At 45.7% G+C, this 13,664-nt stretch overlaps 1 protein-coding gene across 19 annotated transcripts in view; it reads left to right on the top strand.

Annotated features, from left to right (window-relative positions):
- mpp7a (MAGUK p55 scaffold protein 7a) overlaps nt 1-13,664 on the top strand; it is a 62,918-nt gene that overhangs the window by 31,943 nt on the left and 17,311 nt on the right. For all 19 annotated transcript variants that reach the window (XM_057012956.1, XM_057012941.1, XM_057012943.1 and 16 more), the window contains 7 exons: nt 2,974-3,051; nt 7,209-7,289; nt 8,784-8,915; nt 9,672-9,753; nt 10,497-10,582; nt 11,376-11,450; nt 12,152-12,348. In XM_057012956.1, the coding sequence (XP_056868936.1) occupies nt 2,974-3,051; nt 7,209-7,289; nt 8,784-8,915; nt 9,672-9,753; nt 10,497-10,582; nt 11,376-11,450; nt 12,152-12,348 (731 nt within the window). The remainder of the gene's footprint in view (nt 1-2,973; nt 3,052-7,208; nt 7,290-8,783; nt 8,916-9,671; nt 9,754-10,496; nt 10,583-11,375; nt 11,451-12,151; nt 12,349-13,664) is intronic.

Consider the following 13,664-nt stretch of genomic DNA (forward strand, 5'->3'; position numbering starts at 1 on the left):
CTGGCTGGAGGGAGCAAAGCACCCGTTCCTTGTGTGGTCGGACCATAAGAACTTGACCTATGTGAGAACGGCCAAGAGACTCAATCCCAGACAGGGCCGCTGGGCTCTCTTCTTCTTCAGTCGGTTTGATTTCACCCTCACTTTCCGTCCTGGTTCCAAGAATATCCGGGCTGATGCCCTCTCCCGCCAGTTTCCGGAGGAATTCCCCGGCGCCCCCAGGGACCCTGACACCATCGTTCCCCCGGCCCGGGTCAGGGGTCATCTCCTGGCCGATCGAGACGGCCGTCGAGCAAGCCCAGAGAGACGAGCCAGATCCTGGGAACGGGCCTCAGGGCCGAATGTTCGTGCCTTCCTCCGTCCGGCCGCAGGTGCTAGAGTGGGGCCACTCCAGTTGTTTCGCCTGCCATCCGGCGTGCGTCGGACGGCGGAGTTTGTGCAGCGGCGCTTCTGGTGGCCCAACCTCCAAGAGGATGTTCGGGAGTTTGTGGGCGCCTGCACGGTCTGTGCCCGCAGCAAGGCCTCCCATCGCTCGCCAGCAGGCCTTCTGCACCCCCTTCCCGTCCCCAGTCGACCCTGGTCTCACGTAGCCCTGGATTTTGTGACGGGCCTCCCCGTCTCGCAGGGGAACGACACCATCCTGACCATTGTGGACCGCTTCTCCAAGGGGGTCCACTTTGTCGCCCTCCCCAAACTCCCTTCTGCTGCAGAAACAGCTGAACTCCTGGTCTCCCACGTGGTACGTCTCCATGGGATCCCCCTTGACGTGGTCTCTGACCGTGGCCCCCAATTCACTTCTAGGGTGTGGCAGGCCTTCTGCAAGGGGATTGGGGCCACGGTCAGCCTGTCCTCTGGGTACCACCCCCAGTCCAACGGACAAGCCGAACGGGCCAACCAGGCTTTGGAGGCGGCCCTGCGCTGCGTGACCACCAGCAATCCTGCCTCCTGGTCCAAGTTCCTGCCGTGGGTGGAATACTCCCTCAACGCCATGGAGAGCTCTGCTACTGGTATGTCCCCCTTTCAATGTTTCCTGGGCTACCAACCCCCTCTGTTCCCCCAGCAGGAGCTGGAGATCGCAGTGCCGTCTACCAGGGCCCATCTCTGCCGATGTAGGCGCATCTGGAAGACTGCCCGCAAAGCCATCTTGCGGGCCACTGAGCAGTCCCGGCGTTCGGCCAACCGGCGAAGGAGGCCGGCCCCTGCTTACCGGCCTGGCCAGAAGGTCTGGCTGTTGGCCCGGGACCTGCCCCTCCAGACCTCGCAGACTTCCTCCAGAAAGCTGAACCCCCGCTACATTGGTCCATACACCATCTGCAGCATCGTCAACCCCTCTGCAGTCCGTTTGGATCTCCCTGCCGCCCTCAAGGTCCACCCGGTCTTCCACGTCTCGCTCATTAAACCCTTCTCCACCAGCCCCCTGTCCCCTCCTGCTCCGACTCCACCTCCCCCACAGGTCCTGTCAGACGACGGAGAGCCGGTGTGGAGCGTTAACAAGCTGCTGGCGGTCCGCCGACGGGGAAGGGGCTTCCAGTACCTGGTGGATTGGGTGGGTTACGGCCCCGAAGACAGGAGCTGGGTGCCCCCATCCTATCTCGCTGACCCCTCCCTCCTCGAAGACTTCTACCGGGAGCACCCGGATGCTCCTGGGCGGTCGTCCGGTGCCTCCCGTAAGGGGGGGGGTACTGTTGTGACTCCTACTCTGGCCCCACCTCCTCCTGGGCAATCAGCTCAACCACCACCACCTGGGCCCTCTCCTGCAGCTGCACCCAATCCGCCCAAACGACTCTGCACCCATAAAAGGCCCCTATGCACTCAGGCCAGTGCTTGATCTTACTGATGTTTTTGGCAACACGTCCCGTGGACCCAGCATCTCTCCAGGCTCCCCAGCGACTCCCTGCGTCTCCCTGCGTCTTCCAGAGACTCCTCTGCAACCTTCCTAGCCCCTCTTCCTCTGACCTCTTCCTCTTCCCCTTCCTCGGACGGATTTCTCCTATCCTCTGGACACTTGGACTCCCCCACAGACTCTCGCCCCTGGATCTCGAACTTGGTTCGTCTGCCGCATCACGCACCTATAGTTTGTCTCGGCCTCTCTCATTTTGTTTCTTCCCTCCTGGTTTTTTTGCTTCATTAAACCTTCAGAGTTTACTTTTTTAATTCCCGTGTCTGTCTGCCTTCTTTGGGGTTCCGCCACACTTGACCGCCAGTCCTCTCGAGCGTAACAAAACTATCCATGTCAAATTGGAAAAACCATCCTTAAATAGGGGTGGTGGCCTGAGGCACTTCCTATCACCCACATACAATGCAGTCCTCCACTCCTTCCAACAACAAACCAAACGTTCACACCATTCCAGGAGACCTGGTGACTCACCACCAAGTGAGCCAGCAGACAAAGGGGAGACACCTCAACCGAAACTAGGTGGACGACCCTACCAACGACCCTCAGGTGACCACTCAGATCATTAACATGCCAATGGTCCACAAGGGCTATATTTTCAAGCTCGGTCCCCAGCGAGTTCAGAACTGAAGAAGCCTTCTGGATAGAAGGCGAAACGTCTTCAAAGAGAACAAACACAGTCCAGTTGACAGTGAAAACTACCTTGGATAAGAAAAGTTAAAAAATCCTTAAATGTGATAAAAATTGGATTTAAGTTCTCTGTATAAACATACAAGTGAAAAGAGTGGTTGTTTCTTACCTGTCTGTTTGTCATTCGTTGTCAGTGACTCGTTTCTTACAGGAATAAAAAAATATACCGGTAAAGTTTTTGAGCTATTTTTTCATATTACTACGTGGGATACCTGCGGCTTAAAATCCGGTCTGGCTTGTATAAGTACAAAATTGATTTTCTTTCTAAAATTAGCTTATGCTCCTTTTAATCAGGTACGCTCTGTAGTGCAGAATTTACGGTATAATTTGTGACCTTGCATTGTACCTCCTAGCTTCTAATATACTGTAATAACTGTAATATATCCTTTCAGATCCATGACATTCTACGGCACTATGAGGAAAGCAAACCTTTGCCAGTCTTGGACAGCGCTGTAACTCTGGCTAGTCAAGTAAGACTTTTCAAAACTATCAACCTTTACGTCTTCAGTGTGACTGTTTTTGGGTCTATTTTGTTTCAGTTGTTGGAAGACATCCAGAAAATTTCCAAATCTTTCATGTATTTTTCTAAATTTAAAATGTACATCACCCCTGTTTATTAACTTTGATTTAAAATACAGAAATGTATGGTCCACTCCAATTGTCAGTAAATATTTAAAATATGTCAGTTATTGATGTAAATGGCACATTGTTCTGTTGGCAAGAATTCTTCTGTTGGCAAGTCAGTCATAACATGCATGTACTGTATGTGCCCTCTTGTAATATGGGATTAACTAGACTCTTGTTCCCTTACAACAGCAGAAATGTTTGGGGTAATTCATAAAGATATAGATGTGCTCTGGAGTGCTGTAGCTGTCCCCTACATTGCTTGTCTAAAGCATATTATGATACTGAAACAATACTAAAACCATATACAACTATCCAAACCAGGGAGAAATAATTTACTTGCCTATATGATTTATAACACTGGATGGTAAAAAAACAGATTAAAATATGCACTGTTTTAGAAATGTTTATTTTCATTTATATTCCCCATTAGCATCTTATAAAATCGTACTTCTGACAAAAAAAAGATACTTGGACATTGAAAAGATACAGAACAAATCCTAATAATGCTCCTAATGTTCTCTCCCTTTACTCTGTACTGTTAACATGCTTTTATGGGATAGATGAATTAGCTAATTTAAATTGGCCTTAGGTCTGAATGTAAATTTGTATGGTTGTTTGGCTTTGGATGTTTAGCTTTGTGATGAGTTGGAGACTTGTCCAGGCTGAACCTCATCCTCCTTTTAAAACATAAGCTTTATGCTGTCTTTTGTACCTTGCTTTGTTCTGTAAGTGATTTTTCAAATTTTATTCATCTTCTCATGCCTCACTGCTTTACTTAAACAAAGCAACCACAATATGTTAATAACATGAGGTTCCCGCATCATCATTGGACTTGTCCTCAATAATTGTTTTGCAAAGTTATTGACCCACCAGTCACACCATTAAAAATCCAGTTCTGCCCAAACAGAGTGATTTTTCTTTGTGCACAAATAGTAATGTCCTCAAAAACATGTCTAAACTGACCTACAGACTGAGGAAAAATACATTTGTAAATATGCGGCTTCACCAGAAAGCTGTGTTGGGGTATACTAGTTATTTCAGGAAGAGCAATACATTTGAGTTTTCATCTTTAAGCCAAGGAGCTACTCATTTTATGACATAAGGTCAAAGTTGCTGGCTTAAATGCATAACATCATAACTGCACAAATTTAAACTGTCACAGTAGTGCATGAATTAATGCAAATAGAGTACGTAGAATATGAATGCCTTTTGTTCTAGCACAGCCTGATAATGTTCTGAGTTTTACGATTTCCTCGTTTTTTTCTTTGTTGTTGGTGTTTTATTTTTTTTGTTTTTGTTTTTTTTGAAAACACTCCCTTCGCCTTCGGGTGGGGGAACGGATCCTGACTGTTGTCTGTGCCTATGGCCCAAACAGCAGTTCAGCGTATCCACCCTTGTTGGAGTCCTTAGAGGGAGTGCTGGAGAGTGCTCCTTCTGGGGGCTCCCTCGTCCTCCTGGGTGACTTCAATGCTCACGTTGGCAGCGACAGTGTGACCTGGAGAGGTGTGATTGAGAAGAACGGCCCCCCTGATCTGAACCCGAGTGGTGTTTTGTTATTTGACTCGTCTTAGGACGCCTTAGGCTGCAGATCGATGATCGACTTTGTGGTCGTGTCATCGGATTTGTGGCCACATGTTCTCGACACCTGGGTGAAGAGAGGGGCAGAGCTGTCAACTGATCACCAACTGGTGGTGAGTTGGCTCCGATGGTGGGGAAGGGGACCGGACAGGCCCGGCAGGCCCAAACGTGTTGTGAGGGTCTGCTGGGAACGCCTGGCAGAGTCTCCTGTCAGAAGGAGCTTCAACTCACACCTCCGGGAGAGCTTTGACCATGTCCCGGGGGAGACAGGGGACATTGAGTCCGCGTGGACAATGTTCCGTGCCTCCATTGTTGAGCCGGCTGACCAGTGCTGCGGCCGCAAGGTGGTTGGTGGCCAATGCCCGAACCCGTTGGTGGACACCAGCTGTGAGGGATGCCGTCAGGCTGAAGAAGGAGTCGTATCGGGCCTTACTGGCCTGTGGGACTCCTGAGGCAGCAGATAGGTACCGGCAGGGCAAGCGGAGTGCAGCTACGGCGGTTCGAAAAGGTTCTGGACCACCATCCGGCGTCTGAGGAAGGGGAAGCAGTGCACTGTCAACACTGTGTATAGTGGCGATGGTGTGCTGCTGACCTCAACTCAGGATGTTGTGGATCGGTGGAAGGAATACTTTGAAGACCTCCTTAATCCCACCAACGTGCCTTCCAGTGAGGAAGCAGGGCCTGGGGAAAGGGTCTCGTATCTCCGGGGCTGAAGTTGCCGAGGTAGTCAAAAAACTCCTCGGTGGCAAGGCCCCGGGGGTGGATGAGATCCACCCAGAGTTCCTTAAGGCTCTGGATGTTGTAGGGCTGTCGTGGTTGACTCGACTCTGCAACATCGCGTGGACATCAGGGGCGGTGCCACTGGATTGGCAGACTGGGGTGGAAGTCCCACTTTTTAAGAAGGGGGACCAGAGGGTGTGTTCCAACTATATGGGGATCACACTCCTCAGGCTCCCTGGTAAGGTCTATTCAGGGGTACTGGAGAGGAGGGTCCAGGAGGAGCAATGTGGTTTTCGTCCTGGGCGTGGAACGGTGGACCAGCTCTACACCCTCAGCAGGGTCTTCGAGGGTGCATAGGAGTTTGCCCAACCAGTCCACATGTGTTTTGTGGACTTGGAGATGGCTTTCGACCGTGTCCCTCGGGGGGTCCTGTGGGGGGGTCCTCCGAGAGTATGGGGTGTCGGGCCTCCTAATACGGGCCGTCCGCTCCCTGTACAATTGGTGTCAGAGTTTGGTCCGCATTGCTAGCAGTAAGTTGAACTCATTTCCAGTGAGGGTTGGTCTCCGCCAGGGCAGCTCTTTGTCACCGATTCTGTTCATAACTTTTATGGACAGAATTTCTAGGTGCAGTCATGGTGTTGAGGTGACCTCAGAATTGGGTCCCTTCTCTTTGCAGATGATGTTGCCGTCATCAGCCCGTGACCTCCAACGATCACTGGATCGGTGTCCCGCCACGTGTGAAGCGGCTGGGATGAGAATCAGCACCTCCAAATCCGCGGCCATGGTTCTCAACCGGAAGGTGGAGTGCCTTTTCCGGGTGGAGGAGGCTCTCCAAGTGGAGGAGTTCAAGTACCTCGGGGTCTTGTTCACGAGTGAGGGAAGAAAGGAGCAGGAGACAGGCGGATCAGTGCAGCGTCAGCAGTAATGTGGACTCTGCACCGGTCCATTGTGGTGAAGAGAGAGCTGAGCCAAAAGGCGAAGCTCTCGTTTTACAAGTCGATCTTCGTTCCTACCCTCACCTATTGTCATGAGCTTTGGGTAATGACCGAAAGATCACGGATACAAGCGGCCAAAATGAGCTTCCTCCGTAGGGTGGCTGGGCTCTCCCTTAGAGATAGGGTGAGAAGCTCTGCCATCCGGGAGGAGCTCGGAGTAGAGCTGCTGCTCCTCCGTGTTGAGAGGAGCCAGATGAGGTGGCTTGGGCATCTAGTTAGGATGTCCCCTGGACGCCTCCCTGGTGAGGTGTTATGGGCATGTCCCTCTGGTAGGAGGGCCCCGGGAAGACCCAGGACACGTTGGAGAGACTATGTCTCTCGACTGGTCTGGGAACGCCTGGGGATCCCCCTGGACAAGCTGGAAGAAGTAGCTGGGGAGAGGGAAGTCTGGGCCTCTCTGCTTAGGCTGCTGCCCCCACGACCCGACCCCGAATAAGCGGTAGAGGATGGATAGATGAATGGATGTTTTAAGCCACTGTTCTACCTTGACTGCTTTCCCTGGCTGTTTGTTGCAAAGACTGATTTATTTAATCTTTTTGTAATGTTGCCTTTAACTCAAACAAGCCTGTTTGTTGTTTCTGCAAAACACTTGTTTTTTTAGTACTGTTTTTTTTGTCTAGTTTTATGTATAAACACTAAAAATCTGGAATTGTTACTGTAACAGTCAATGTATATAATTGATTGATCCATTTCTTTTACTTTTGTAGTTGGCTGAACTATTGGAAGGGAAATTGTCCAATGGAGAAATTAGAGAGCTTCAGCAAATACTGAGCAAACCCTTTTTTAAGGTGAGTGTGAATTTATTTTAAAGATTTTTATTTGTATCGCACAATGTGGCGTTCTGTGTTTTTAAAAAAGCGAAGTCTCATTTCAGTTTCGCTGTAGATCTCCAATACCAAAAACTACATATTTGGAGACCTGATTCTTTTTAAATGCAAACTCATCATCAAATTACATTTATTTAGAGCCCAAAATCACACACATTATTTTGCCCTGTGGGGGCTTTACCAGCTGTATAGCTGTGACACCCTCTGTCAGACCACAAATGAGGTATGGACAGGCGAGCAGTAGATGAGACATATACAGAGACCATCAGTAATATATCTATGTTCGTTATAATTAGGTACAGAAGAGTTAGTGTATAATCTGTCCATGGACGAAGGTATCAATGGCAATAAAAAACAAGTCCATGGGCCCAGGTGCATCTTTAGATTTCCTCATATAGCTCTGGGCCACCTGACCTTCAGCAATGTGTGCATTTTTGTAGCATGGATGTATAGATACATTTTATGGGGAGGAAGAGGAGAAAGAGACAGAGGTGTGAATGTATTGTAGGAGTAGACAGCCATCTGAGCCTCACAGCATAACAGAATATTTATATTTATGTTTTGGCCTTAATTATAAGCCTTATAATTACACGCAACTGCTTTCGACACACACAAATTTAAGCAGACCTGACCTAAAAACCCCAGCTGTACGAGAAACAATCTGTGCTTTTCAACTTTGTTCCAAGACAATGTTGTTTTTGACAAGCTTTGAGTGCAATGCTCAGAATCTGTCACGAAGAATGCCTGTGCCAAAAATCCATTTAGTAAATTACCGGTATTACTTTATAATACACAACATCAGCTTGCTGCAAAGCTAGTTAAATATGCCCATCTGGTTTGCTCCTTTTTAATTTTAATTGAATTAATAATGGACTTGCATTATATGTTTGATATTTTAAAAATTTGTCTGTTCCCTTTAGACACTCTACTGTCTCCATGAAACCCTCTGCATCCTCTTTTCTTAAAACCACCCAACCAATGTCTTCTTTCACTACCTCCATGAAAGTGTTAATGCCATAATTCATTATCATTCATTCATGTGAATGTGTGAAATATCTGAGGCGACCGTGAATTGTGTTACATTGAGCTTGCCACTGAGTGACACCTGGCTTTGGGAAACATTGACACTGGAGTCTGTGGGTTGCCTCCTGCCCTTTTTCTGGCACAATTAAGTGAACAGCAGTCCAAGGCATGTGCTGGATTTCTTTAATTATAGAGATGTCTAGAGGGAGATTTGGGCCTCATGCAATTAGGGCATTCAATATTTGGCTCTGAAAGCTTTTTAAATCCATCACCCAGAACAACATTTCATTCTATAACATGAACAATATCTGCATTTTGTCTACTATGCCACATTAAGGAGTGTATTTATAAATATATATCATATATTTTACTCATAACATCAAGCTAGCTACAAGGTCTTTCCCATTGTTTCTATCCTTCTCTCGGCTCCAGAGCATCCTTTCGGTCCATGACACCGTAGCCCAGAAGAATTATGACCCAGAACTACCTCCACTTCCTGAAGACATCGACGACGATGAGGATTCTGTAAAAATCATAAGACTGGTCAAAAATAAGGAACCATTGGTAAAGAAATATTCCTTTTTAACTACGAGAAACATTCTGCCATAGACAGCTACAGAAGCATGTAGGAAAACACAAGATGCTGCAAATTACATCAAAATAAATGTCAATGGCGAACATTAGATATTGGGGGCTTTTTATTGTTCCGTATCTTACTATATGTGTGAGTATCTCACATACAAGTAATGTTTAAATCACAATTCAAGCTAATAGCATCATGCTTTGGAGGTAATTACCAAATCCAAGCATAAACACCCCTCAAAAGAACATGTGATTAAAGAGCAAGACTTATAAAATAGTCAAATAGTTCCTCTGGGAGCTATAAAATAAATCTAAGGAAACAGAAAGTTGCTGATTTTGCTTTATTATAATGTAATGTAAATACTTTTTCACAGCAAATGTATACATTTGAAATTTTAAATGTATTTTGGATTGACTCTTTAACAACTTGTCATCTGGTATACAGTTAATGTCATTTGTTGACATGTGATACACCTGCGTGTCATCATGTTACGTGTCAGTGCAGAGCTTGTAATATTACACGAAGTATCAATGTTCAGTGCCATCTTTGTCCTCAATATGACCAAATAATCGTGTCCCAGTTGTGGGATAGCAATTTCCAATTAACTGGTATTACGTCATTCAATTATTAGAAGTTCTTGGAAAGTGTCTCAAAACAGCTCACAAAACTCATGCATGCATCTGTTTTTTTCTCTTTCTGAACAACAGAAATAAGCCTTTTTAAAAATGTCTTTCTAGGGAGCAACAATAAGGCGTGATGACGACACAGGAGCCATCCTCGTGGCCCGCATCATGAAAGGTGGAGCAGCAGACAGAAGTGGTCAGTTCCAATTTCTCTCTCTCTCTCTGTCTCTCTCTCATCTTATATGCTTTATCCCTTTCGGGGGTCACGGGGTGGGTGCACATATGGGTGAAGGCAGGGTCCAACCCTGGATGAGTCGCCAGTTCTTCGCAGGGCCCTATATGAGCATTTGTAGTACCTACAGTACCTTGCTCAAGGGTATCTTGGCAGTGCTCTGAAGGTGATCTGGCACCTTCACCTACTACCAAACATATTCTTTTTTTGTCCCCACGGGCTGGAGCCAAGAACCCTCCACTTCTCAGCCCAGATCCCAACATGTTATATGTGAGTCAGCAGTGTAGACAAGGATGAAACTGATTTATATAACAGCAATGGCACATGTAAGGACGTTTGGAAGAAAAAATAAATGTAATCAGGAATTGTCTTTGCATATAATCCAACAACTTTTTGCCACAGGTTGTCTAATTACATTTTTTACATAGAATCGTGATTGGTGTGGACATATTCAGCCTCTCCTTTCTGCGCATATGTTTCCTGTTTGCTTGTGTGTACATTTTTGTCCTGCCTATTGTTCGTCCCTGCCTCGGTCAAATGAATAGCTAATTTTTGTGATTTAAACATTCCAATGTTAAACACCAACATTAATATGATGTTTTGTTAAGGTTGTCTGGGCATCATAAACTTGCACAATATCCAAATCTTATTTGGAAAATGAATTGGTGACATTTTTGAGGATGTGTACATTTGTGTTTGTGTGGCAGGATTAATTCACATTGGAGATGAATTGAAGGAGGTGAACGGAATCCCAGTGGATGACAAGAAACCTGAGGAAGTCATTCGTATTCTGGTAAATCTCATCTTTTGATGTATGTCTGCCTGGAGTTTGTGCACTTCCTCCTTCATTTCAGTTTCAGTCCCCCTGTCTGTACGTGTCCTTCTATGCCTTGAGCCCACCTACATTTAATAACAGGTGTTCTCCTTGGATAAAAATAATACTTGGTCTTCCAGGCATCTTCCACAGCCTAAAATAAGCCGAATCATGGGTTTGAACTCTGCCATGAGGGAAAATGAATGAGGGCGTCTGTTAAACTCTGGGAGGATTCAGAGACAAATGCCTCCAAAGCTAATGATAGTTGTCATCTCTCCTCCTATTATTCCCACACAGACCCACGGTGCAATTACACCACATTATTCTGCCCCCCCAATGTCCGGGTTTCTTGATCACGCTATGTGGCGATAACAGGGGTTCCTATATCACGAACCCCAGGAATTGCTAGGCTATTTTGCATGTATTGTGTAGTAAATACATGCGTAAACATCTGTGCTGCACCCAAGCACACTTCTTCCATATGTGCCATGAGGGGTACGGTTGCACTCACACTATCCAAAATTCCGCACTTAAAGTCGAATCTTCGCTTTCCCATGATATGATTTGCTAGTGTGTGCCTTTCGTCTCTGCCAAGCAGAATCATCAAGCAGAAATACTACTTCACTCTTGTAAGTTTAAAATCAATTTAGCATCTTTTGGCATTCATTGGATTAGGTGCCTTTTTAAATATTTGCCGGACAGATTGCTCATATTTCTGATCTACCAATTCCTCCTAATCTATGGTAGCTTGCTTGTCTGTCCTAATATTTAGTCACAGTCTCAAGGAGCCATTACCTTTAAGGTTGTCCCGTGTCTTAAAGAAGAGGTACCGTCCAAGGAGCCAAAGGTATTCTTTTATTCTTCAAGACTTTGTCTCTTTTAAGCCTTTACACTAGGCACCGCTGTGGCTACAGACATTAATTTTAAGTTAGATTAGGTTGTTTATGCAAGTTCGTTCACAGGTTCTCCTAAATAATATGAATTAGTGGTGGATCAAAATCGATACGGCATAATATTACAATATTTTGTATGCCTGTGTTCATATATATACATCACGTATTGATCGAAAACATGAAAAAGGTCCGTTTGATTGCTTTGTACTAATTACTTTTAGTCCGCTAGATGGTGCTCTTACTTTCTGAGCAACTGTGCTCACTTTCCTTTAACAAATGTCTGTGAACTTTTATTATCAAGGATAATGGCAGTTTATTTTGTTATATTATCACTTTAAACTGCATATTGGATTTAATTTTAAATTAGCTATAATACACAATTAAACATACAAAAACTATTTTTCTGCAAGTGGCATCATATCTACTAGAGTTCCATTGTTCCATTCCATGATTCCTGCGTTATTAAAATGAAGATTTTCATGTTTAATTTAAAAAATGCCTCAAAATAACAAGAAATGATTTCTATGACTTTTAAATGCTATTTTGCCCAGTATTAATCATTTTAATTAATAAATTAAATTGTAACTAAGAATAACATTAAACCATTGTTGATTTTTCCCAGCTATGTCCTCATTTGTGTTTCCCCTTTTACCAGGTGTTTGTGAAAGCACTTTTCAACTTTGATCCCAATGAAGACAAAGCCATTCCATGTAAGGAGGCTGGACTGGCCTTCAAGAAAGGTTCCATTCTCCAGATAATGAGCCAAGATGATGCAACCTGGTGGCAGGCAAGACTCGAGGTGGAAGCCAACCCCCGTGCTGGCTTAATCCCTTCTAAACAGTTCCAGGAGAGGTATATATGATATGATAGCAAGTAGCAGAGACAATTCCCTGCAGCATTCTCTTTGGCAGTGGAACAGAACAAGTTGGAGAGTGACCTCTACTGCTTCTGTGATGCAGTTTGAACAGATACCTCTGACCTCTCACTGCTTCAACGTTTTCCAGGATTTGTCCAGTTATTTTTCCAGCTTTACAGGTCAATTTACTGATTTATTCTTCTCGGTCGTGTGGGGAAAAATGCCTTCTGAGGTTGAGGGTAAAGACCTAGGCAGTCCAGCAAGGAGTCAGAGGAGAGAGTGTGATAATTGATGACTATATGATGAAGGGGCCATTCCATTATGGGATGGGCCTGCGAGGGGTCCATTACCAATCCTTTGGAGGAACAGATTCAGTTTGATGGCTCTGCTTTCCATGTTTTTCTGCTGTTCATTGCCAGAATCTGTTCTCCAGTTTCTGTTTGTAGGCCTCTTTGTATCCACTCACCTCCACCTTATTTTCATGCTGTATCATTTTTAACATCATATCAAAAGAGCTGAAGGCTTTCTTCTTTTCATCCAGCAGTTGCTGGTAATCCAAGGGTTGTAATTTAGGTTGCACTCACTCTAGAGTCATTTTTTACATGCTCTGACAAAAGCACGGATGAGCCCAAGCTACCTTGCACTCATACTTGTCAGGTTCCCAGTTTCTGGAAACTCTTTTGCAGGATTTGTCCTGCGGGGGGCGTGGTGGAGCCATGCCTCAGCCGCAGGTAGTGCCGGGGACTGGTGCACCTGCAGACTATCGTAATCAAGCCACCTATTTATGGACTGTTCTCACGGTTGGCCAGCGTTGGCGTGTTTTGTCTGTTTCGGAATACCCCGGCTATACCCTCCTGGACTACCGTGAGACTTTTTCCTTCGTGGATAACTTTTGAACCCGTTATCGGATTATTGTTTGTCTTTTTCCTTTGTGGACTGCTTTCGACCCCGCTCGGGATTTTTTGTCGTAAGTTTACATTCCCGGTTTTGATTAAGAACTGAGTTGTCTCCACGCCTTTTTGAGTTCTATAAACTTTAATAAAGCTTCTCGGAAAACGATACGCCACTGTGTCCTGCCTGCTTTCGGGTCCTGATACAACTGCTCGTAACAATACTAGGAAACTCCTCCACCACCCAAGTCATCACGTTGATGCACAATATATGTATGGTGCAAAGCTGTCATTAAAACTGTATGCAGTTGCAGTGGCGTGAATATCACAGTTCACACTTTGACTTCATTAAATTTTTGCAACAGTCCCTCGCAAAAGACCAACATTATTGGCTGCCCGAGGCAGCTGTTTGCATTGTCTAT

The sequence above is a fragment of the Takifugu flavidus genome, chromosome 17, assembly GCF_003711565.1.
Source record: "Takifugu flavidus isolate HTHZ2018 chromosome 17, ASM371156v2, whole genome shotgun sequence".
In the NCBI taxonomy this organism is placed as follows: Eukaryota; Metazoa; Chordata; class Actinopteri; order Tetraodontiformes; family Tetraodontidae; genus Takifugu; species Takifugu flavidus.